The sequence below is a fragment of the Psittacula echo genome (assembly GCF_963264785.1).
Source record: "Psittacula echo genome assembly, chromosome: 3".
In the NCBI taxonomy this organism is placed as follows: Eukaryota; Metazoa; Chordata; class Aves; order Psittaciformes; family Psittacidae; genus Psittacula; species Psittacula echo.
In genome coordinates this window covers 27,306,517-27,332,845 of record NC_137736.1, presented here as the reverse complement: position 1 = coordinate 27,332,845, position 26,329 = coordinate 27,306,517, and the positions used below count along the sequence as shown (strand labels likewise).

The following is a 26,329-nucleotide window of genomic DNA, read 5'->3' as shown; positions in this document are numbered from 1 at the left end:
CGGGAAGGAAAGATCTCCAAAAATACTGACAACCTGAATTGCTTAGTGGGTAGGGCACAGGTAGAGAAATCCTAGGCGCAGTGAAAGATGCAGCTGTTCACTGGGAGAAGTATTCAATCTCTCTTTGCTCCTTCACAGACAGTGTTCCTCCCTGCTAGTGGTATTTTTGGTACAGTGCTGGCGGGCAGATGAGAAAGCCCTGCCCACATAGGCTAGGCACACGTCTTTGTGAAACTGAAGTGCTGCAGGGATAATGAGGTCTGCTGACACACTGTCTTCCTTCCACTGCTGCAAAGCCTTGGCAGGTGCTCTCTACCCAGGTCCCTCCCCAGCTCCAAACCCGTACCTGTGTCAACAATAGGGATTTTTCCTGTTTCTGCATCCTCATGGCTGAGAAAACTGGGGAAAGCTCTTAGGGCCTCACTTCTCAAAGTGTGTTCTTAAGTGTGCTTATGTGCAGCACTGTAATTAAGAGCATGCCCTGATATGCTTCACTGAATAGAAATGGTTTTCTATTACACCTGAACGCTGGCTCAAATTTTATGATCAGCTTCTGTAATAGAGAAGAAAGTGGCCGTTAAGCATCGGTTGGGTTACTGATCATGCATGCAAACAATAGTGAGTTTATCTTTTTATTGTAGCTCTAAACAGCTGTGTTGCCTCATGGTTTATAACTGAGTCTTTCCAGCTACCTTCTTTGCAGAGCAGGACTGTATGAACTGTTAAAGTGGCCTTTTGCATGTTTAAGGGGGCAAAATATCATCTGCTTGGAGGAAGAGGTAGGGAGTGGGCAGAGAAATCCTGAATAAAATCATCCATCAGGAGCACGAAAACTTCCTCAGCCAGTCATGAATCTGTTTCTGGAGATTTCCACCTCCTCACTGGAGGCAAACATCAGCTCAGCTGTTGGTTTACCCAAATCCTAGCTGAAGGCATAGAAACCCTGAAGTGAAGAAATACAGCAAAATTAACATTCTGGTGGTGGCCAGAATATGCCTTTATATATGATTAAAGGTAAATATAAAACATTTTTGTGTAAGCCCAGAAAAAGAAATAAATCTAAACTTGCGTGTTTCTGTGCGTTTATAGGGTATATGTTTTACTTGTTTGGTGACTGCAGTAAGGTTTTAATAAGAAAAGAATTTGCGGAACTAGTTGCAACACAAACACGTTTTGAGATCTTGAATGTGACGGGTCTGCCGAGCTACTCATAAAACAATAAAAAAATTCCTTATAGGTACACACTGAAAATGAGGGGTATATTTGTCCCTTACAGTGGACAAAGGAAGCCAGAACAAGTGGTGTATACACTTCAGTGCTTTATATAAAATCAGTTAACCACAAAAAGTAGGGCTGAAAGACTATTAGTAAGGTTAAAAAGAGCTCAAAAATTAGGAAAGGAGGGAAGCTAAGGTTGCCTCCTAACTGTAGTTTCACCCTTCCTGTGCAAGAGGTACCAGGGAGGCCGCAGTTTCAGGGCAGCCCCATCTGCCTGCCCTGTTTGACTATGTGCACATGAATGGGCCATTAGGTGTTTCCTTCTGACCTTCTAGCTTGGCCTCTCCTGCAGCCTTAGTTACTGCTCACCACTCGAATCTTGCCTGAAGGCAAAAGTAATTTTCCTTTTAGAAATTTCTCTAACCTTACCCAAGGACTTTGGGTACACAGGTTTAGTTTTATAACCCTTATGAGAATGAGGAGCATCATCCCTAGTTTGTAGTTGAAAGGCTTGGGAGAAGCTTCAAAACCAAAAGTATCTATTGATAGTCAGGCTCCAAATTGTAAAGTGTTCGAAACAACATTCGTGTGTATGTGCACATACGCACAGGATTCTTTATGAAGCACACCGGGTGTGTTTGATTTTGATAGATGTGTGCATTCACAGGCACACAGCCTGTAAGTAACACATGAAACCACTGCATAAATTTCATAGCTTGTTCATTGTATGCATCCAGCTGTTGGAGCAGACAAACCAGGACCTTTCAATCTGAGCAGCTTTGAGGTGTCACAGAGCTGATTAATCTTTTTTTTTTTTTGGTGTTTCCTTCAACTTACAGTACTTTATTTTGCAATGGGAGGATTCGGCTGATTAAAGTGTGTTATTTGCTTACCCTTCTAGGAAGGAAATGTGGGGAGAGGGAGAGAAAGGAAGTGTACTTATTACCACATGTCATTAAATTGGTTTGCATTTGAAACATCTTCCCACAGATTTCTATCACCTAACTGAAAGCAGTGGTAAGATCTCATGCTAAATATGTTCTGGTCTCCAAGGAGGATTGAATGTTTCAAACAGACTTGATAGTTCTTAACTGCAAAGGAAGAGTCAGCGATGGGAATCACTGGGTATTTCTAAAAGGTGCTGGGGAAGAGCCTGGAAATGCATTTCAATAAGCTTATTTGGGTGGTGGGTGGGTGTGTGTGTGTGTTTTTGAAGTGCTGGAATATTGGACTTGTCAGGGAGTATGATACTAAGCAAGAGGCTCTTTCAGTTTCGGGGTTTTGTTTTTAAAGGAGTAAGCAAATGGATAGTGTGTCTACTTTGATTTTCCGAAAGAAATTTAACAAGGTCCATTACCAGAAGCTATTAAAGAAATTAATCTGCCATGGAATAGAAGAAAAAACTCTTATGCGGCTAAATAAGAAGAAAGATTAAAAAAGGCAGGAATTAATGGTCTGTCCTCAAGGTTGAGAAAGGTCACCAGTAGAATCTCAAGAGATCAGTTCTTGTGCCTATGACATTTAAAGTCTTTGTGATTTAGAAAAGAGGGTAAATAAGTGGCCAGTTTAATGATGACACTAAGTTACTCAAGTTAGAATTAATAGAGGCAAAGTATGAAGAATTTCAGATGAGTCTTTGACTGAAGGTAAAATGGCAGGTGAAAACTGATGTAGTAAAGGCAGCGTACATGGATGAAGCACAAAATAAATTTATCTGATTTTAGTATATACAGTGATACTGTGATTAGCCTGTAACTTCTCAAGACTGATACCTTGGGTATGAATAGCTCTGTGAAAACATGAGTCCATTGATGCGAAAAAAACAGTGTTAGGGATTATTAGGAAAGAAATGGGGAACAAGATGTAGAACATAACTGTACCACTGGGTCAGTTACAGACTTCCCAGTGTTTGTGAAGTTGAAGTTCTGGTCTTCCTCATAAGAGTATAATAGAAACTGAAGAATTTAGAGTGATGGTGAGTGCTTGAAGAATGACATGGCTCCTGTAGAAGAAATAACACAATCTTTCCAGATAGAAAGGAAGATGTCTCGAGGCTCTGAAATGGCTTTGCGAGGTCATGAGTAGCTTGGAGAGGATGGATGAGCAATGGTCATTCACCATATGAGACCTCAGGTTATCAGATGAGACCAGCAGGCTTCAGGCCCCAAGCAAACAGAAGTCATCGCATAGTTGCAGATTTTGTTGCCCAGTGTGTATACAAGCTGCTCATCTTCCTGCCACAGTGTTTGATGCATGCTGTGAGCCTATGAAGGTTCAAAGCCCAACAGGACAGTTCACTGCAGGATTACTCATGAGGTGTTAGGAACCTTAGTCTTGCGTTGGTGGAGGTGGTGGTGAGACATTGTCTTGAGGAAATACTCTTGCCTGCTCCTTGCCACTTTACATCCTTTATTGATGTTGTGTTGAGAGTACCTGCTGTGGACCATTTGAGCTAACAGTTCGTGGTTTTTTGAATTGAGAAACATATTCTCATAATTATGTGGGTTCCTTTCCTGTGTGAACGAGTGCTGCATACCACCATCCTTTCTAACCTGCTTTTCTGTTTTTCTGTATCTCGGAAGGCTGCTTTTGTCCTTGTGCTGCTTTTGTTGCCAAGTCTCTGTCTCATTCCAGGTTTTCCAGCCTTGCTCCCTTCTTTGGCTGACCAGGCGCTACTGTCTTGTCACTACCATTCCACTCAGGTCTCCTCACCCCAGGCACTGATGTTTCTTTACCTCTCCTTTCCTTCTGAGTAATCCTCTTCCTAGCTAGACATTTGTCTCCTCAGCATGTCCCCTTCTGCTTCCTCTCAGCATCTCCTATCCAAGCTAGTCTTACTTGCATCCCCTTCCCTGCTCTTCATCAGCTCTGCCACGCATCTCCTATCATCTCATTTCAAATGTCACTTTGATGCTACCTGAGCCAGGCAGATAGCGGGACCCTGTGATCCTTCCTGGGATCAGTGAGATCAGTCCAGTGTGGCACAAAGGCAAGGTAGGACTCTCCTGGTTTTGACTGGGATAGAGTTAATTTTCTTCCTAGTGTTATGGTCTGGATTTATAATGAGAATCATGTTGATAATACAGTGATGTTTCAGTTGTTTCTTGACAGTGTTTGCACACTAAATCAAGGACTTTTCTGTTTCTCACCCCACCCCACCAGCGTGCAGGCAGGGAGTGCACTAAGAGTTGGTAGGGGAAACAGCTGGGACAGCTGACCCCAACGGGCATCATGCTTGGCATGTAAGCAAGGGGCAAAGCTGGCTGGGGAGCGCTACTTGGAATCTGACTGGGCATCAGTTGGCAGGTGATGAGCAACTGCATTTTGCATCACTTGAATATTCTAGTTCTTTTACTATTACTACTGGTAGTATTTTGCCTTCTGTTCCTGTCCTATTAAACCATCTTTATCTCAATGCACAAATTTTACTATTTTTTCCCCCAGTTCTTTCCCTGTCCCACTGCAGGGGGGGGTGAGGGAGCAGCTGTGTGTGATGGTCAGCTGACTGTGAGTTAAACCATGACAAGCACTTAAGAGAAGAAAAATCCCCTCTTGTCACAGCAGAAACATGCTCTGGGTTCTGAGCAGTAACGTGTTTGTGCACATCTGCCAGGGCTTCATCGGATGTAAATAAAAGGGTAATTGCCTCAACTTTCCTTCTATTTTATATTTTGTTTTCAACAGATTGCAATAAGATTTACCTTATTGAAGTGTTCTCAATTATGACTATTACAGACAGGCTGACATTTGTTTCGGATGTTGCTTCATTTGTGTTGAAGGAAGATCCTGTTGCTTTATTAAATGACCTACCTGCTGTGAGATATTCTACTTAAAGCTAGCTAAACTAAGATGACTTTGTATAACAAAAATGGTCATTGGTTTCCCCTTTGGTGCTATCTGATTAAGATTATAAATGGTCTTTTAATTACCCTTTACAGTGAAAATTGCAGATCTGTGATTCTGTATTTTCTTACAGCTACATTGAATTCGTTTTTTTTAAACAAAAACCACAACAACACCTCCCCCACACACACCCTTAGATCCTTAAAATATTTTTTCCCTCTCCACTGTTTCTATCCCATGTGTGGCTTGCAACATAGGATGAGTTGCAGATTTCTTCTGTCTTTATTTGAAGTTCATTATCTTGTAGGCAGGATGGAAGAACATTGTTGTCTCTTTTTAAAATGCTAGCATTGTTGTTCTTTCAGTGCATCAAACCCGACATTATAACTGAATAAAATGGGTTTTGAAATCCAAAGGAGAAAAAGCTGCAGGAGTGGGCAGAACTTCAGAGAAGGAGCCTTTTTGTTATGAGCGATGCTATTGATACCACAGTTCCAGAATCTTGTTGGAGAAGTGGATTAGGCTTGTGACATGCTTTTAAAATACACGTTTCTTGACTGAGGTTGCACTGTCCTCTCTCCCATGTAGGCAGGAAATAGCAAGCAAGGTAACGATGCCGCTTGACCATTCATTTGTGCAGAAGCAAATGATTGAATTCTTTGGGAATGCTGGGCACAGTTCCTTGAGGTTTTTGTCTTTGAATATGTCTATTACTGCTTCTAGAGAGCCCTTGGGTCTGGGAATAGGTGAACTACCTCTCATTGCATGAAACATAAATTGGCTATGCTTCCAGGTTATCAGCAGCCTCTCTACAACGTACTTTGAGTTGTATGTTGTGTCCATGTTGTTTCTTTCATTACTTTCAACAGTATTATTGTGCCCATGTAATTTAGAGGTGACCTTGCATTTAAGCTCTACCACTTTGAATTTAAGTTCTTAAGTGGTTTCTAGATTTGGTATTTTTTTATGTCACAATACTTTCATGAGGACATAAGAATTACTGTTCAAGAAAAATATTGGGGTTTTAAGTAGCACAGTAAAATGGTTCTAATTTTTTAACCACAGCAGCAACAGCAAAAACGTGCTATAACCAATATGTATAAGGTTTTTGTTGTCAGAGTGCTGGTATAAATTAATGTCCACATTTGTCTCTTTAATTTAGACAGGAAAAACCCTGTATTTAATGATTGAAGTGGCTTTCTGTGAAAAGTATTTTGTCACTCATTGAAAGATCTTAAACATCTGTTTATAATATGCCCTTACATTCTCATTCTAAGTAGATAGTCTGCCATTGGGAGGAAGCTTGTGTCAGAAGGTTCATCTGTAACCTTGGAAAAATGTCAGCAAAATGACTTTCAGTAAGTGTGGGAAAGAGCTTGGTTATTTTTCAGCAAAGTATTTCTCATTTAGGGCACTTTGCCCGTCAGGTAAAGAGGACCGATAAATCTAGTACTTACGATATGCCAGCTCAGTGTCGCGGCATTTATCTGCCCTCAAAGGATAAACTATCCATAACTGGCAAGGCGGGGGAGGCATGGCAGCATTATAAGGCTGTGCTTGAACTGCTGGAAGTTGCTCAGTTCATTCATCAGACCTCATGTCTGACAGCCTTGGGGTGAAGGAGAGATACAGCCTCATGTTGGACCCAGCAGCTTTCCCAGGAAATGGCAAGTTGGTATTCAAGGGCTACAGGGCTGTGTCCACAGAGCTGTGCTGGGATGACACCAGCCGTATTCCTGCTTGATGGATCGCTGAGCTCAGAGTGTGTCTCTAGGGAAAGAGTTACAGCACTTCATGGTTGTATAAACATCCGAAGTCTTCGCAAGATGAACATGCTGACATTTGAAGGTCAAACATGCTTCAGCACTTCCAGTCCCTTATCCACAAGCACAGGCATCTTTATCATGAAAGCAGAAATTCCCTTGGGGCTCTATTCTCCCTCACATGAAACCTTATACTTGTGATCTGTGTTAAAAACTATAGTGTAACAGGAGACATTTTGTGATGAAATGTGGGGGTTTGTTTTCTTGCAATTTGTGAGAATGAAGCATCCATTTACCGTCTAGGAATTCAGGTTTTGATGAATCCATGTAGACAGCAGATTCTCTTTCAAATTGGAAAAGCGAGCTATTTTTGGTATGCCGTGTTGTGGAGTAAGTAGCAACAGAAACTCAAGAACTTTCTCATGTAGTTGCATTTGGTGTTTTGTTGTTTTTAATAGAACTGTCTCGAAGTCTTTCAATTCTTGCTTTTGATGAGTTTGATGGGGAGATAGGGGATATTGTTTGCTTTGGTTTGTGTGTGTTGGTTTTGTTGGTGGTTTTTTTAAAGCTTGCTTTTCTTGAAGCTCTTCAAATTTGGACACATGATTTGTCAAGAGCCCCAAAACCCAAGAACTGATTAGACTACAACTAGCAGCCCTTCATCCCAGCCCTCTTCCAAAAGAAGTGGAACAGTAGTGCATGTGTTTTAAGGAACCATTTTGACTGTGTAAGGTTTTTTTGTGCTCTGAAAGCAGAACAGCTGCGGGGGGGGTAAGTGGTCAAGATGGGTTGGGTGGTTCATGGAGCCGCCAGCTTGGCGTCTGGAAGCCAGGGACTGCTGCTGATGGGAAAGTACTCTGTCCCCTCCAAAGTGACCAGTTACTTCCTACCGTCATCTTCCTGCCTGCCAGTCTTCTCTGGCCTGTTAGTATAAGGGGTATCACTTGTTTCTCTAGTTTGCTCAAGTCTGTTGTTACAGGAAGCTAAAGGAAGAACAGCTACGGTACCCAGGCATAGGAATGCACTGGCATTCACTTACCAAAGCAAGCATCTGATGGGATTGTCTGGATGTTTGGGATTTTTTAATCCTTTGCTTACATTTATTGATTTGCTCTCCATGAGATGGCTTGCATTGATTTTATTTGAATGGGACTGTACTCTGCTCTTCTCCACTTGCACCTTTGTTGGGCTAAAACTGAAGAAACAAGCCAGCGTAGGGGAGTTACAAAGTGATGGAAGTGAAAACTGGTTCTGCAAAGTGGTTGTGCATGGCCCATTTGGTTTTTAAACTTCTTGATGTGCTTATGTGTAGATCATACCAGCATAATACTTAATAATAGCCACAACCTGCTTGTTAGCAAAAATAAAGCTAATAGGTTTAATACATCATTAGCTTGAAGAATTGGTGCTGGGTTCCTGATTACAGTATAGTCTTTCCTCATGAGTGGTTTTGTCTGTATTAGTGAATGTATGAGCAGTTCTGCATTTTGCTGTCACTGTGGATTTAAACTTTATTCAGACATCTTGAGCTTTCTTACTGACCTTCAGCTTGATCAATAGTACATTTTTTAAGAATGTTCATAATCACTTGGAAATTATTAATGATCACTAAGGGAACTTAAAGGGCAGTTTGCTCCAGTTAAATATGTGAACCTGAAACTAATGCAAAGTACTTCAAATTTACTAGAACATAATGAGGATGCTTAAAAAAAACGTATTTACAGTTGTAACCTTTCTTCTTAATCCCCTGAATTTTTGTTGTTGTTTTCCACCCAGGAATTTTTTGTGTGTGCCTAAAAACTGCAGACTTGATAGGAAGGAGTTGTATCTTAGTTCTGTACTCAAACCTGGCCGTTAAATATGCTTCCTAATTGTTTAGTTTGAAATACCAGAAGACAGCAAAAACCTGTACTAGGGATAATGAGTGACAGTTGTGATTATTGGAAGTTATTTACTTTCTGCATTAATATGTTTGATCTTTAAGTCTCAATGGCTTTGTCAGCAAGTTCTTGATGTGCAAAATATTTAAATTACCCCATTTTTCCCTATTAGATCATTGCAACTAGGTCAACTGAAAATTGGATTATAACAATTTGATATCAAAGTTAATTTTGGTAACACAAATTAATTTTGGCTCTGTAATAATACTGGCTTCTATTACTTTTTCCAGAAGGTACTCAGGTGAATACATTAACAGTTTCTGCGCCTTAGGAACTCTGATACTCCATACTTTGGAGGAGACTAGCTTTTATTTTCCCTGGGCTGTTGAGTTGGTCTTATATATGATGTGGTTTTATACCTTGTTATTGCAGTTTAACCTAGGACACAATTTCTGAATAGATGGTATTTTGTCAAGTCATTCCCTTCCCCTCATGACTGTTCCTAATCTGTTAGAAGATAATTGATTATTTACAATCAGCTCCCTGTGACTACATCGGTTTGGAACCAGTCCACCCAACAGAGATTACAAACCCTATGGGAAAAAGACTATCTTACCATGTTTATGATACTTAACACAGAGGAGCATCCTGCACTATCGGTGAAAAGCCTGTATTTCACCTTTCAGTACAAATGAAAAATGATCAACAGCATGCACACATGAGCTTGCAGGCAGAACTGTTTCCTTTTTCCTGTTTTCTTGGATTTCTTTATTCAGTCTGTTCTAAATATGGGATAGGCAAGCTCCTTCCCTTTGCATAATGTGGACTTTTTTGTGTGTACCTAGTTTTCTTTTCGGAGAACAACCTTCAGGAGTATTTCCTTCTTACAGTGAAATCCCTCATAAGCTCTGTAATCAACCTCAAATGCAGCTCCCTGCGTACCAGACAATTTTTTTTTTTTCATCTGTTTTATAACCTCACTAAGCTTGAATTGAATTACATACATTTTCTTTAGTCTAGGAAGAAATGAAGTCTTTTGGGCAGGGTTTCCATCTCATGGTACCTGCACTACCATAGGGAGGTCAATAGCTATCTGTGAGAGCATAGAGCCACCCTTTTTTTTTGAAAGAAACAGTGACCTGGGTTGGCCTAAGCCGGTGTAAAATAGCATTTACACTATGCACAGTCTTTTGAAAAGGCAAGCTGCCGTACTCATGAGTGGCCATTTAGCTACAAAGGGTGGTTTTCGGTAGTTGTCTTGGGTTTAATACTCTTATGTGCTGAGTTGACACTGAAAACAGAAAACGTAGCATATGTGAATCACAGTCACCGCTGTATTGTTGTAGAGCACTGATGTGATCAAACTTTGATGTTTCTTTTCATGTTTCAAAGTTTGGGCATAGGGAAGCTAGGTTTCAGTCTGCTTACAGTGTGAACTTACCCTCCACATGCCATTTTGCTCCATTCTGTAAATCATAATCATTTTCATGTGTCGCTTTGTCAATTAGTCTGGGAAACAAGGTTTTTAGATTAAAACCTGATTGAATCCTAAGCTAACATTTTTTTCCTGTAGCTTACCAAGAACCTCTTTAGTACTTCATTTGTTCTCCTTCATTAGCCAATGGTGATCTCCCAAGTTGATTTGGCATATCATAAAGGAGTACTACTGAAGTCTCATTTACCTTTCCTTTTGTTAAGCTTTAAAATGGTAGGCAGCTGCAGATTTTTATTTCAATTTTCAGTTATGTAACTGCTCCCAAAATTTATAAAATGCCTCCTGTGTCAAGGTGTTTCACGAGTAACTTAAGTTCTAATAAAAATTGAAGCTGTAATTTCAACTCTTAATGCCATTTTTATTATGTATAAGCAATTGGCTGTGTACAGTTACTGTTATTTGATCTGTTACAACAGAATCAATATACAGCAGGTTTTTGTACATTATTATTCTTAAGAAAAACGTGCTCCAAAATAGCATGCTCTCTGCTGAGTCCAGCTAAGTTTAGTTATGGGCATGCAAAAAGTGGGAGGATGCCTTTGTGAGCCTCTTGAGTGCGCTGAGGTCCCCCTCCCGTCTTCCAGTGATATGCAAGGTGTCTCTGAGGTTGCTCACTGCCCAAAAATCCTCTGGTTGTCAGCTGCAAGTCTGCAGGAGAAAGTATGAATGTTGCTGTGTTTTGGCCTGTGTGCCACACCAGCTGTGGCCAAACATTCCTCTTTGGTGCTGGTTATGAGTAGATAATACCTGTTTGGGACACTGGTGCCTAGAAGCACCTTCTTCCCCACCCTCCTCCCAACTCCTGAGTGTGGGCCTATCATTTTGTCTGCCCATAAAGCTGACCGTGCTATCACTCTTGTTTTGGGATAGATAACGGGAGAACAAACCATTCAGTTAAACTTACATGATCATACAGAGTGTGTGAAGGTGCCTGTGAACTAGGCAAGGCACCACTTTCTTGATGATACTGTAGTTTGCAACAACTTCAAAAACCCAAGCAGTAGGTCACACAAGGGATGCAGAAATAATGATGTTTTGAAGGCCAGTGTGACTGAAATGAAGTCAAGGATTGTTGCTGCTTTGATTTGTTGCTAGCATAAGGGGAGATTTAAGGTATGGATAGAACCATGGGGTCATTTATGATGGAAGTGGCCTCTGGACTTTCTGAGTCCAATTTACTGCTGGAGGCAGGGCTGATACTGAATTTTAACCAGCTACTCAGGGCTTTGTCCGGTGTGATCTTGAAAACCTGCAAGAAGAGATTCTGCAACCTTTCTTGGCAGCTTTTTCCCTATGTTTAATTATATTTGTGATTATTCCTCCACAAGTTTATCTGTTTGGTATCTCTCCTGTTTCAAACTAGGGCCACTCTCTCTTCCTGCAGTGCAATGCTGTGAAGCAGCCCGCTGTGTCTTCATGATGTCTCCATGGGTATGATCAGGCAGATACTAGCTCCCTTAAAGCTATTTCTTCTCCAGGGTGAACAAGCCCTACTCCCTCAGTCTCTTCTCATAGGCCAGATTTTCTGGTCTCCTCAGTAATTCCCTGTTGAACTCACTCCTTTTCATCTATCTTTCTTGTACTGGGATGTCTTGAAGTGAGCACTGTATCCTAGATGCAGTCTAAGGAATGCAAAGTACAAGGGGTTAATCACTTCCCTCTGTCTACTATATATGCTTCTGTTTGTACAGCCCAGGACACCATTGAGCATCTTTGCTGTCAGAACATGCTTGTGCTCCACTTGCGCTTGGCCACAGCTGAGACTTTTCTGCAGAGTTCCTCCCCAGCCTGTATCATTCCCAGGGCTTCTTCCTTCCCAGGGGCTGGACTTGCTGCTGAGTTTCCTGTCAGCTCACTCCTTCAGCCTTTCTGAGTGGCAGCTCTGCTGGCAAGTGTGTTGACTGGTAATACAGCAAAGTCCTTTGCCTAGAATTGGTGACAATTTGAGTGGAAGCTTGGTCTTGGCAAATGGAATATTTAGGGCTCAGCAGTATTATGGAAAGTGATTGCTTAGGTGGTTAATAATCAGCAAGGTATTTTTGCTAAGGTGATCTTCAGCTGCTGTTTATGGAGGTATTTATTCACTCATCAGAGCCTTTGTGCAAGATGGCATTGCAGAAACAATTACCGCCTGAGCTCAATTTTACAGTGATTTCTGTTCTTTGCCATAAGAGAGCAAGCGAGAAACAACTGAATTGAATTACTGCTGAAGTAAAAAGAATAATTTTTTTATAAAGAAACGTGCAGTGTGAAGGGGTTTTAGAGGAAGAATGGACGGACAAATGATTGTCCTGGGTTCAGCAGTAGCAGTCAGTTTTTTTCTCCTTCTTAGTAGCTGTTGCAGCACTGTGTTTTTGACTTTTGGCCTGGGAACAAAGCTGATAACACCGATGTTTAGACTGACCAAGGACTTTGTGAGTCTCATGCTCTGCCAGGGAGGAGGAGGGGCCGGGATGAAGCAGGGACAGGACACCTGACCCAAACTAGCCAAAGAGGTATTCCATACCACAGCACGTCATGCCCAGGATGTAGAACTGAGAGTCCCTGGAAGGGCTGGATGACTGCGGGGTGGGGGTGAGGTACCGGTCGGTGAGGTGCTGTATTCTCTTCCCTTGTTATTTCCTTTATCATTATTACTATTAGTGGTAGCAGTAGTGATTTGTGTTATACCTTAGTTATTAAACTGTTCTTATCTCAACCCATGGGAGTTGCATTCTTTTGATTCTCCTCCCTGTCCCTCCAGAAGTGGAGGAAAGAAAGGTGGGGGGGGAAGTGGACTTCGTGGTTCTGATTTACGGCCTGGGCTTAAACCACGACAATGATCTACAAAAAAAATAAATCAGACCTGGAATCTTACTGAAGTAAGATTTTCTTGTTTCAAGTGTTTTATTTTAACAACATTCCCTTGTTTAAAATGTTTTATATTCCTCATTGGAATCCTAGCGTTTGAAATGGCCAAACCTTCAAGGCATCTGTAGGATTTTCATTCTTTCTACCTGTCTATAAGCTTATGGTCATTACTGCCTCTTAGACATCAGTGACTAGTGGGACCTTTGCTAGCCTTACTCCTGATTCCTGATGCTTTACCACGGTTACTAAGAATTGCCCAAGCTCGCATTGTATAATAATGCAAAGCACAGTGGGATTACTGGTCCCAGTTGTGCTGAATTGTTTTCAGGCAACTTACCTGTATGCCATTTTACTGTTTGATAGGTGTCTTTAGCAGGTCACTAGTATGCATACATAAGTTATTAATGAATTAATCCAGTTACTTCTTCCTGTATGCTGTTTCCGTATCAGAGCCCGTTTTCCAAGCAGGTCTTGCATAATGAAGTGCATGAAGTGTCACTTCAGCGAGAAGGGAGGCACGAGTTTAAACTGCTTGGAGATTTGCACTTGCAGATCTTGCTGCAAAACATATCTGCTGCCTGCTGTGAGAGAGAGAGCAGAAACAGTGACAACTGATGTGCAGCTTGTCATGCGTCTCAGTGGCAGCAGAACGTGATGTTAGTAGCTGGAGTGTTAAAATTCATGCTTTTGGTAGCATTTATGAAGCATAATCTGTTTGCAATTCACCCATGTTATAGCTTGGAAAAACCTCAAGACAGATGGGGAAAAATAAGATTCACAAAGATATGATTGCTTAAGATTTGGAATGTTAAATCCACTTTTGAGAAATATTAAGTTCTACTTGATATTTATAGTTAAACATAAGGAAGAGCATTAAAATGGGCCCCGCAGTATCTGTCATCTTTATTTATCAAATCATGGTATGCAGTTTTGCTAATAATTTCTGAAAAGGTTCTTAGGAATGTTTTTAGTTTTTAAAAGCCACTAGCTTTTTCTTCTCCTTTGATATTTTTGGAAACCGGCTTCATTAAAATCTTCCTGAGTACAGAGGAGAGTGAATGTTGCCTTGAATAGACCTGGGAATAGTTAACGACTTTCCTACTTGAGGTAAATCATTTAGCATACAGATTGAAAACAGTTAAAACCAATGCCGCTTTTACCAAGGGAATCTTACCTTACTAAAAGAAGCATTCGCAAATTCAGGAAGGCTCTTCTGCTGCATCATTCTGGTAATAGGTCTTCAGCATGAGGTGGGGGGCAGGAATCTTTTGATTTTCCTTTCTCTTTCATTTCCTATTCCTTGCACCCCACACATTGCTTTTGGTACTTGACAGGGATGTGTGCACTTCAGTGTGGAAGAGAAAAAAATCAACTGTTTTGGAGGAGAAATGTTTATGAAGAAAACATTTCAGGTTTTGTTTTCCATGCAAACTTTCAGGGGCACGGGTAGTCAGGATACTCTTATCTTTTGCCCCCGCAGTTCCTTTCCAGACTGGGTTGGTCGGTCTTTGAGGAACAACATTTCTGTGTTTGTTTCACTGCAGCTTGCTGTAAAAAGCTACACAGAGACAGGATGTTTGCCAAACAGAATGGCAGCTGGCATGTAATGGCAGGCATATAACTGCATCTTTCCCACAGTTCTGCATAAACAGCCTGCACATACTTCCTTGTGGAGTAAAAGTGCTGTTGTCATTGAAGGTATCACTGTCCTATTTCCCTCCTGATTTTTTTTCTCCTTAATTGCTTGTGGCCAAGGATACTTGAAATAATGTCCACTGTCCTGGGATTCTTGACAGAATCTCACTAATTGTTCACAAATGGTCTAATTAAGCCTTTCACGTTTCAAATTTGTTCCTTAGAGTTTTCCAGTATTCTTTTTTCAGGAGTATTCATTTCTGTGAATTTTACCAACTGTCGTCTGTGCATCAAGCAATGTCCAATCAATTCTTGGGTTATTCTTTCCCTCCAGTTTGAGGAACCCAGTAGCATTCCCTCTGTTATGCTGTACAGAGAATCACTCTTGTCTGACTTACTTTGGCTTCCAGCACCTTCCAGATTTTCATTGCCTGTTCTTTTTATAGCACTGCAGAAAATCTGTTTTAGCTACACATACTGCTGTTAGTTTAGATTGGGACCTTGAATTCCCCCCAGATAACCCCTCTGTTCCAAAAAACACTGAAATACCCCACCAAATAACCCTGTGGCAAGCACCCGCAGGTGGCATCCTTCACTTTATAATCTTGTTTCCCACTGTAAACAGGGAGATTCCTGTCCCCAGTGCATTCACCAGCTCTCCAGAGCAGCTGACCATGTCCCGATACAGATGTATCGAGCAGGACTACTGCAATGATGGAGTCAAAAGTAAAAAGTCAATCTGAAAAGTCTGTTGGGGCTGTAGAGAAGAGAGGGGAAGGAAGCAATAAGCAATTAAGCACGGAGCAGGAGGAGGAGAAAAGGTGTTTACTTGGGCAGTATCACTTAGGAGCTCTGTGACTAAGGCAGGATGGAATCAAGCTATCCAGAATAACATTTCTAGACTTTATTCATGCCATTTCCTAATGATTTCAAAGAAATTAGGGAGGATTGTATAATTGGAAGGGAGGGAGCTATGTATGCAGCAAATACTATAATTTGTGGCAGAAGCTTTGCAGATATAACCAGTGCACTGAGAAATTGGGAGAGAGAGCAACTCAGTCCTGAGTTTTCTCAACTTCCCGAACTCGACTTTGCAGCCTGCTTTTGGGCCCATTTCTCGGTAAATCATGTTCAAGAGGCAGCATTCAGATTTGTGGTGTGGAGAAAAAAAGTTTGCTAGTGTGAGTGTTTGGTGCCTAGTGAAAGCAAACTGAAGGGAAAACCCTTCAGATAGTCTGTGTTGGGGGACCTTTCCTGGGTGGGTGTTTTTTTACTTTGTGGGCTTTTTAGGAAGATGGGGCAGGAGGAAGAATCCCGCCATAACCCATAATGGCATAGCCCATGATGCCTGGGTAATGGGCTTTAAGCACAGTTCTGTTATATTGCATTAATGAGTCACAGAGGGACAGAAAAGGGATCTTACTGTACTCTCAGCAAGACTGTTCCTTGAAGATAGGAATGGCAAGTGGAAAAAGGAGAGAAGTAAATGAACTTCATGCTTCAATGAACCATTGAGGTGCAGCAGACCTTTGAGGATTGTTTATATGCTTTGCCTATAAAGATGCCAGAATGTGTGATGATGTGTATTTGAATCTTATTGCATGTAAACAGATGTATCTGTTATTGGCATAACGTGTCAAATCTGAATGATGCTTGTGTTCTTGCCTGGAAAGTAAGACAGAAAGTTCAGTCAGGCAAATAAGTAGTGAAGTGAGCAGAAAGTCCATTTATGTCTACGATCGAAGACCTACAAAGGAAGGAAGAGAAAGGTTTGAGAATAGCCCCTTTTTATATATGATGCCTTATGAAAATGAAGACATAATAAACACCATGAAATACAGGTTTGCTTCTTGGTATATAGTTCATTATTTTCATCCAGACAAATGTACGTAAGGGATTTTAGCCCTTCAACTCCAGAATTTTGTGTAAGCTATCTGGGCTTTCCAATAATCACAGTAGAGCACATGATATATTAACAGTAGCGCTCCATGTCAATGAGTTCATTATAGGGGCTTTTCTTTTACCTTGATCTTATGTCCCAGGTAAGGTCATATATTTGGGAAAAGTACTGTAATTGTTTTCTCAAAATGGCTCTAGGAGCATCAAGGTGCTAAGATGTAGTACAGCTAGAATTGCCATTCAGTTTTTAATCTAATAGAAGAGCTTTGCTCAGCCCGAATAGTTGACTTTTGTAGCCTAATAAATGGCTAAATGTTGTCAATAGTAAAGGTGGTTTACTTGAGAGTGCTTGCATCAGGGTGTATTTGTCTCTATGTTTGCCAAATAACAGAACAATAAACCACTTTTTAGAGGGTGTACTCTCTTTACCTTTTCAAGTTTCTTTGCAACCAGGAATACAAGAGTATTCAAGGGCCAGTTTGAAGCAGAAAAATACTAAAGCAATAGGCACTTGCTTTGATGCTGCGAAAATGTCTGTTGGAGAACCATTGGCCTTATTTTTAGATGCTTAAAACATAGTGGATGGTTTTGCTCCAAAAAATAATAAAAAACCCAGCTATAGTTATGGAAAATAACTTCTTGGAACTTTATGAAGACAAAAGGATTGATACAGAGACATGTTAATGGGACTGGTGTTGGTTTCAGCTGAGTGTCTGGAAGATGGAAGAGCTGCTGTTCCAGCCAGAAGTGGCTGTGCAGATTGCGCTGTCACTTGTGCCTCCTGCCCTTCAAATGCTTGTCTGCGTTGCTGTCCATCTGCCACGCCATGGATCTCTTACTGAAATTCATGCTATAGGTTTCAGATAGAACAGTGGAGTAGGGACAGTTTTCTTACATAGCTCTCTTTTGGGCACACTCTTATGGGCAAGAGTGAAGCCAGTTACTCACCAGAAAAATACAGATGATCCAAGCTGCCAGGCCACAGATGTCATGTTTTGTCAGCACCACCTTGCCTTTCTCTTGGCTGATGGATGGGGGCTAGGTAGAGGCCTCTAACTTTGGTGTTTGGGATGGGATCGAGGAAGGTGGTTTTGAGCTTTTAAGGCTAGCAGGGTTTTGGTGCAAAACCCGGCTCTCCACCTCCCTGCTGGTGTCCCCATGTACAAGCTGCCTTGAAGTGTGACTTTCACTAGTGAGTACCTGGGGTGGGGTTCAGCATTGTTCGACCCTGCTCTCAATGCTTGTAAATTACTGGAGGATGACATACACTAGGGGGTGGTTTTTGATACCTGAGTGGGTACTGGTATTAATATTGGCAGCTCTTCATAGGTAACGGTATAGGTAGAAATTATCTTTTGTGGGTGCTTCTACATACTTCCTGAGCACTGCTTCTTTTGAACTTTCATTTAAAATTAAATTTGAAATTGGAGAAATCTACAAAACCATTGTTGAGGCTGTTAAAATCCTGTAAACTAGACTGAAGATCTTTAACATACGATCCAGCTTAACATATCTCATACCCAAGTTCAGAGGAAAGCAATGCCATGGGCCAGGGCAGGTATCTATGCCCGGAGGGTTTGGAATGGCAGCAAACTCTCATTCAACCCGGGTTTTGACAGGCACAGCCTCTCCCTCTTGATCTGTAGATAACAAGTCTAAAATAGTGAGGTACACTATGACTGGTTCTGTATGTCACTAGATAATTGTACTTACTGAATCATTTTACTGAAAAATTAAAAACATAAAGCATCTATAGGTGCTTTGCATCTTCTCAGCTTTTCTAGACTTATAAAGAAAAGAAAAAGCATTTTTCAATAAAATGTTGCTTCTTTGCACTGGAAGCCGATGTGTTTGGCTTGCACTCTGATGCAGATTGCAGTGAACTTTTAATTACCAATGTTATAAATAAAAGAAAGCATCATATGGAAAGACTTATATAAACATCACCCTTAATAAAAGTGCTAAAGCTGTATGGCTGCTTACATAAATGTAATAATATATGTGTAACATAATATGTAATAACTAAATGTTAGTACATTTGTATAACTAAATGTTGGGTAGGCACAAGAACTAGCAGAGGTGTTGTGGGGAGCTGAGCTCTTGTGCCTAGGGAGCAAAGCAGAGCAAAGCCAGGGACAGGGAAAGGCGCAGGGCTGACCTGCTCCTCACTGCACTGTGCTGAGCACGTGATGGCTCGGGGTAATCTATGCAAAGTCACAGTGAAAAGACACATCTCTCTGAATGTTCTCAGATATGTGTGGTGCAAGCACTTGAGCTCGTACGTTCATTTTAGGAAAAGTCTTGTTCTTATTGTTGACACAGAAAATGAAGCCTCGAGTCCTAGAGCCTCAGCATGTGTGCTGCCTCCTCATGCAAAATTTAGCGCAGGCTTTGGTTGAAAAAGTACTCCTCAGAACATAATTTGCACAGGCTTGTTTGTAGGTTGGGATCCTGACGATCTGCATCCATCCAATGTCATGGATTTTGATTTATTTACCTTTATTATCTAATCTTTTTCTGTGCAATGGTGGATGGATTCTCACATCCCATCTGGTTTATGCAGTGCATGGAAAGTCTGATGATCAGGACTATTTCTCTCTCAGGATATAGTATTTTTATATTTAATTACTTTTCACTGATACCGTATCAGCCATTAAACAGGTAAGTTAGTCATCTTACGAGTGTGCCCACTTGCTGAGCCTTTTTCTTCCTAGAGAAGGTTTAAAAGAGTGTATGATCAGTTGCCTTCACTATAATCTTAATTCTTACTAGAGGTTGATTCTTGATGTAATGCTTTTCTTAGTCTTTGGTGTGTTGAAAAATGAAATTTCTGAACCAGAACTTCTGGTCTTACAGCCCAAAACCTGTTGTTATTCCAAGAGTATTTTTCAGAGAACAGGACGTGCTTGACCAAAAAAAAAAATATTTAATAGTAAAATGTGGCATCATAACCTTTGGCAAAACTGTCTTTGAAAAATGTGAACTGCTGCTCTGTTGGAATACACCAGGATGGGGTGATATGTAGAAGTAAGTTACAAATGTAATGGAGAATTGGGCATCAGGAAAGGGATTACTGACATTAGGCAACAAATAATGAGAATTATAAAATGAAATTAACTGTGTTAGCACAATTCATGTTCTACTGCTATGCAGTAAAAGAAGGTGCAGGTTTGAGTTAGCAACTAGGAACTTATCAAAAGGGCGCAAGCAGTGGATTGTCAGCCTTCAGCTAAATGAATGGTAGGCACAGGATGGTATTTTTTAACGTGGTAAAGTGATCTCTGCCCAGAATTCCCCTTTGGGACTGTTTTTGCCAGACTGGTTAGAAACCCACAAGCCAGAGAAGTCTGGTTTTGTCCAGCCCTTCCCTGCAAGAGTGGGTAAACAGGTACTTGAAAACAAGAAGTTCTTACACTTGTGTGTTGAATCACCTGGGGGAGTTTATTGATTTATGGGTTCGCCATAAGACAAATTGTGGTTTATTATTGGAGTACCTCAGCAGAGCACAGATGTACAGCTGTAATAAAATACAAGAGATGCTGAAGAAGGCAGAAGAGTACAGAAAGAAGTGATAAATATAAGACCAATAGAAGTAGCGCCGGTGGTGGTGGTAATTTGTGGTGTGGATTTGATACAAATTCTGTAGACCCTTCCATCCCTGGCATGGTTGTGGTTTAGCCATGGTGTACTGGCTCCTGGATAGGGCAGTGGTGGTAAGGTACTGGTAAGGACCAGGAGACAGTGTGGGGCCAGGGAGGCTTTTAAGGCAGTGCCGCTACCTAGGGAAATGCTCATCCAACTTGAGCCTCACACGCAGGGTGTGAAGGACAGTGTGGTGGGGTGCAAGTTGGTATGTTGCTATCCTGGAAGAAAAAATAATATTGAAGTGATACGTGTAGTGATCTCAGCACCTGACAGTGGAAATGACAACCAGTGCTGGGCTGGGATGATCCATCAGCCAAGAAAAATGCAGTTACCTCAGTCGTGGCTTATACTGGCAAACAGAAGTACTACTGTTAATCTTCCTTATTTTTAGAGCCGTGCACATTGGCCCCCCCTCTTAGGAGGCACACGATTGGTTGTTCCCCCTGTGTATGCTGTGGGTTACTTGTTGAAGAAAGCAAAGGATCTCCAAAGTCTTAGGATTCAGCAGCGTTGGAAGTTAAATGTGCACTGGAATGACACAGGTAGAAGCTTCTATACAAATCAAAAGTGTTTGACGTGCTTCTTTCTGATGGATTTGTGTTTCTGTTAGACTAGCCCAGGCAAAATAAATGTTGCAGTTGTCAAGTGAATTCAGTTTAGTTCATCAAACTGCCACTTGAACATTAATTTATTTAAAGCAATGACCAAAATAGAACAAAGGTTCAAAGCTTTGCATTAACCTTTAGTAACAATTATAATGAAATGAATGAGTAAAGTTTCCAGTGCATGAACTCTTCGCATGTGTAAATAATGGACAGAATTAGATTTTATTTGTAATACAAAATTGAATTGAAGGCAGAAGGTATCGCATGCGAAGTTGCAAGTGATTGCTGCTGCCCAGATGTTCACAACCCTGGATAATTTATTAGAATTCTGTATAATGAAGTGGTTAGATTAAACAACCACCCTTCTCTCCAGCTCCTTCTTTTCTTCTGAAAACCATAAGCTTATAGACAGGTAGAAAGAATGAAAATCCTACAGATGCCTTGAAGGTTTGGCCATTTCAAACGCTAGGATTCCAATGAGGAATATAAAACATTTTAAACAAGGGAATGTTGTTAAAATAAAACACTTGAAACAAGAAAATCTTACTTCAGTAAGATTTCAGGTCTGATTTATTTTTTTTGTAGATCATTTGTCCTTCCATTCTTCCTCCAAAACCCCTTCACACTGCACGTTTCTTTATAAAAAAATTATTCTTTTTACTTCAGCAGTAATTTAATTCAGTTGTTTCTCGCTTGCTCTCTTATGGCAAAGAACAGAAATCACTGTAAAATCGAGTTCAGGCGGTAATTGTTTCTGCAATGCCATCTTGCACAAAGGCTCTGATGAGTGAATAAATACCTCCATAAACAGCAGCTGAAGATCACCTTAGCAAAAATACCTTGCTGATTATTAACCACCTAAGCAATCACTTTCCATAATACTGCTGAGCCCTAAATATTTCATTTGCCAAGACCAAGCTTCCACTCAAATTGTCACCAGTTCTAGGCAAAGGACTTTACTGTATTACCAGTCAACACACTTGCCAGCAGAGCTGCCATTCAGAAAGACTGGAGGAGTGAGCTTGTTCCAATGGATTGCTTATTTCTGTGAAATTCAGAAAGTGGTTGCAAAATGGAGCCTCATTTGAAATGAGAATTTGGGTTGCTGTGGGAATGCTGTTACATTATTTTCAAGCAATCTGATTTTATAAAGCAGATGCACATTTTGTGTATTAAAGTCAAATCTAATACTCTACATTCAATTATATGTCTTGTGTTTCTTTAGTGTACAGCCATTCAAGAAAGCGGGAAGTTTTCGTTGTTTAGGTGGTTTGGGGGATTTTTATTTTTTTTTAGTGTGTGTGTTGGGGTTGGTTTTTTTTGGTGGGGGTTTTTTGTGAGGGATTTTTTTGTTTTGTTTTTAAATTTGCTTACACACTCATGCATACTGTTAATGGCACCGCAGCCCAAGTTGCATTGCCCAGAACTTTGGACATGCAGCTTTCCATCTTGCATTTGGCGGCTGTAACTCAGTGGTACATCTGTATTCATTACTTTGGCCAGAATGACACGGGGTTATTTTTGTCAGTGATGAGGTATACCTTTAATTAAATACCTTTAATGATACTGCAGGGAGTTAAGGTCAATGGAATAGCTTCACTTAGAGGTTATCTGTTGGGTGTGCACACATTTGGACTTGTGTGCCTGTGCGTTTCAGAAGTCAGATAGGTGATGCCAGCTCTCACACATGCTTGTGTGCACAGCCTCTCAAATTGGATGTAGTTTGCTGGAGTAAAACACACTCCAGGAGTCTGTTTTATTTGTTTTATAGAGATGTTTGCCTTAAAGACTGAATGTTTTGCATGCTTGAGCAGCCAGAAAAGTGTAGCTGCAGTCCTGTATGTAGTGTTGCGTCCTAGGAGAGTGAAGTCAACGTACTCTCTGAGTCTTCAGCAAAACACCCATGTGCTTGCTTAGTGCTCAGGTACTTGACTAAATTGAAGCAGTAGCAATTACTGGTTACTTAGGTACTGAGTGACTTTGGGTATGTGGCAGGATGGTCCCCTGCAAAGACAAGTACAGCTAAAAAAGCCTTGCAAATTTATTCAAATTTCAGGGCAAGATTTGGGTGTGATATCACTGGCAGCAGACACTTTGTTAACAGAAGCTGCAGATTTTGTATTTTGGGTTGCAGAAAAGTGTTTTAACCCACTGCTTTTGCAAGTTTATTTTGGAACCTTTAGAAGCCATTTCTGTTAATAATTTGCAGCCATTGCTTGTCACTGGAGGATAAAGTTTACAAAATCCTTTTTATCCTAGTAAATGAACTGAGTGGCTTTTAAATGCTTCAGATCAAAAGCGCTGAACTATAGCAAGGAATTCCATGTGAAATGCACATCTTGGTGATTCACAAAGATGCATACAAATACTTGCTGAACTTGGCTTTGTCCCAGTGCATTGGGTATTGGTTATTTTTAAAACTTTGTAAACCTCAAGGGCCACTTCATCAGCTTCCTGAGATGACCCACTGCTGAAACAGTAAACTCATAGTCATCTTACTTTGATTAATTAACCTTATTGCGTCCATGCAGCCACTGGGCACCTTGGTTCATTCATTTAACACACAGAGGCTGCAGTTTTTTGGAGGTTATGGACAAAACGTGCTTTAGGGATCTGGTGATTTCTGCCAGCTGAGTCATCTGCTTTCACAATCCAGTGTCCATTCAGTGTATCTATATCTTGAAAGTACTCTGTAATTTTTCATTTAAAAAAAAAGAAAAATCTTCAAAGGTGTTGGAGGTTACTTTATTGCAATGCCAGAATTATACAGAATTATGGGGATTTTAGTCCAATAAATTGTTACTTATAAGCTGAGTTTCTTCTTACTTGTCAGTACTAAAGCTGTGAGCATTGTTTTTTTCATTAGTGTATAAATTTTGTTCTACTGCTGAAGACAGCACAATTTTAGTCAGTTGTGTCCTTGGTAAAGAGCCTTTTTTCCCCATTTCAGTCTGTCCAGATACTCACGTGATCCATGAATCACCTTGTTCTCTGGCTAATGAGCACCACTTGCTCATCAGCCTTCTGGGCTAACCTGAGTCCGACTGATGAAATGAGGTTGCAATAAAGAGGCTGCATCAACTAAAATAGCTAAGTGGACTGTGCTGTTGTTCAGGCTGTAATTTAGTAGAAATACTCTCAACTTGTTTAAAATAATGTGTTGGTGTCATATTCATTTTGTGTGGAAAAACTAAATATTTCAAAACACTTAAACCCATCTCCCTACCGCTACTCGGATGCAAAATGTAATTGTCTCTCCCTGTCCCTGCGCTCACCTTCCAGGAGCTGGATCCATCAGCACCTGGCTTCATGTTGCACCACATATGTCTTCTATGGGTACTGCAAGTTTCACACTGGATATGGTAAAGTTTTCATCATCTAATACATCACTGAGATCAAAGACAGGAGCTACTTTGAAACAGAAGGTTTGAAGAAGGGAGTAGCAGAAGCACCATTTAGAAATTGTTCCATTCTCTGCAAACAGACACTGCCACTCATTCATGGAAGCTGCCCTGTGTCTGGCTAAAGGTTTAACAGGGTACTGGAAACAAAATTAACATTTTTGGGTTTGTTTTTCTTTCAGTGGGTGAGTTTGTGAGTGACGCTCTTCTGGTACCAGACAAGTGCAAGTTCCTTCACCAGGAAAGGATGGATGTGTGTGAAACTCACCTGCACTGGCATACTGTTGCAAAAGAGGTATATTCATCTGTCTTAGTATTTCCCACCTTCCTTCTTTAGAGATGTATCACTCTTCTGAGGGTGAGTTTAAAAACTGTGGTGAGCCTTAGGTGGCATGGTTTAGTGGGAGATATCCCTGCCCATGCCAGGGGGGTTGGAACTAGATGATCTTAAGGTCCTTTCCAACCCTAACTACTCTGTGATTCTATGATGAATGTTTGAGCAAATGGTATTTTGTTTTGCTTTGTAAGGGAGTCTCCTGAACACACCAGTCCACTATTGGATATTTAACTCTGACACTTGGAACACTGACACTGTTTCATAGCACTGGATTTTTTAATTCACGTCCACTCACACCCACCATGTTTTCTACCTCCTTTGGCTTCTTGTGTTAGTGCTGCTCTGGAGCTGAAGATTGGTTATTAACGCCTCGGCTTTGCCTTTATCATTGTCCTCAATATGGGTATTGGTATGCCAGGTGCTTTACAGAGATCAAACAGGCTTTAAAGAATGTAATATATGAAATTCAGTGTAAAAGGGTAAGAGAGCTGGTAACACATAGGACTAGCCAAATGCATTTTGCAGCCAAGCACAAGAGTTTTTACAAATCACCAGTGATTTACTGAAAACAGAAATAAACCTCATGTTATTATTGCTAATGCGTTTGGACAATTTTTTTGTCCTTACGTAGAGAGGTTTTAGGAATAAGAATGGAGATGAGCTACAAGATTTCTGGCTGCTCTTAATTGGAACCTCTTAGTTTATATGTTATCCCACCTTCTGGAGATCAAAATTGAAATATGCTCAGCAGCGTTTCAGATTTTCAGTTTTTGTTTGAATCATACTGTTGTTCCTCAAATGAAGCGTTGAAGGCACCAAGCTTTGTGCAGGCAAATCCTAGTCTATTTTCAGTATATGCAAACTTGGAATGGCATAGCCCTGAAGAACACTGTCACTGTGTACCATTGAACTGTTTTCCTTTTTTCATCTGTCCTATATCACTATATCTTTCTGTCCTACGTCACTATTTCTTTAAGGTATTAGTTTTCCAAGCAAGGCTAGAAGCTGTCAGAGCAGAAGTGTGTTTCCAGTATGATAGGTATTTTAAATGTTAATCTGTCTTGCAGTGAACTCTTCAGTAGCATTAATACATCAGGATCAGGATTAATACATCAAATTAAACAATATTCTGCCTTCAAGTTTGCTGTTTATGGGCAAAGCCTGTGAGGATTTTACACAAGAGGGTATAGAGTTGTTGTGTGTATAGGAGGAGACAAGTCTTTCTATAATGGGAAAAGTTAAAGAGGAGGGAAAGGGAGAGCTTGTTGCTTACAGGGATCATGTGGACAAAGGTAGGGAACTACTTACCATGCAGGTAGTGAATGCACACATGGCTATCCTAAATTATCTCTCAAAATCCAGAGACCATGCAGTTCACCAGCTTCCAATTCCTAGAGCAGTACACGTCCCCTTACATTTTGTTAAGATCTATGCCGATTTTTCTAGCTTCCTCCATGACAAAATTGTTGCTGTTTTCTTTCTATTTTCTATAGTCCTGTAGTGAGAAGAGTATGAATCTGCATGACTATGGCATGCTGCTGCCCTGTGGAATTGACAAGTTTCGTGGCGTGGAGTTTGTTTGCTGCCCGTTAGCGGAGGAAAGCGACAATCTTGATTCAGCTGATGCCGAAGATGATGATTCAGATGTCTGGTGGGGAGGTGCTGATGCAGACTATGCCGATGGAAGGTTAGAGTGACTTTCTATCCTTCAGCTTGTTATTATCTTCATATTAAAATGCCAAAAATCTGTCTAAAAGA

General features: G+C 40.8%; 1 protein-coding gene across 1 annotated transcript in view; it reads left to right on the top strand.

Moving 5' to 3' along the window:
* The window catches only part of APP (amyloid beta precursor protein), a 205,021-nt gene that overhangs the window by 68,847 nt on the left and 109,845 nt on the right, over positions 1 to 26,329 (top strand). The window contains exons 4-5 of the mRNA XM_080613686.1: positions 24,417 to 24,529; positions 26,065 to 26,258. Coding sequence (XP_080469812.1) covers positions 24,417 to 24,529; positions 26,065 to 26,258 — 307 coding nt within the window. The remainder of the gene's footprint in view (positions 1 to 24,416; positions 24,530 to 26,064; positions 26,259 to 26,329) is intronic.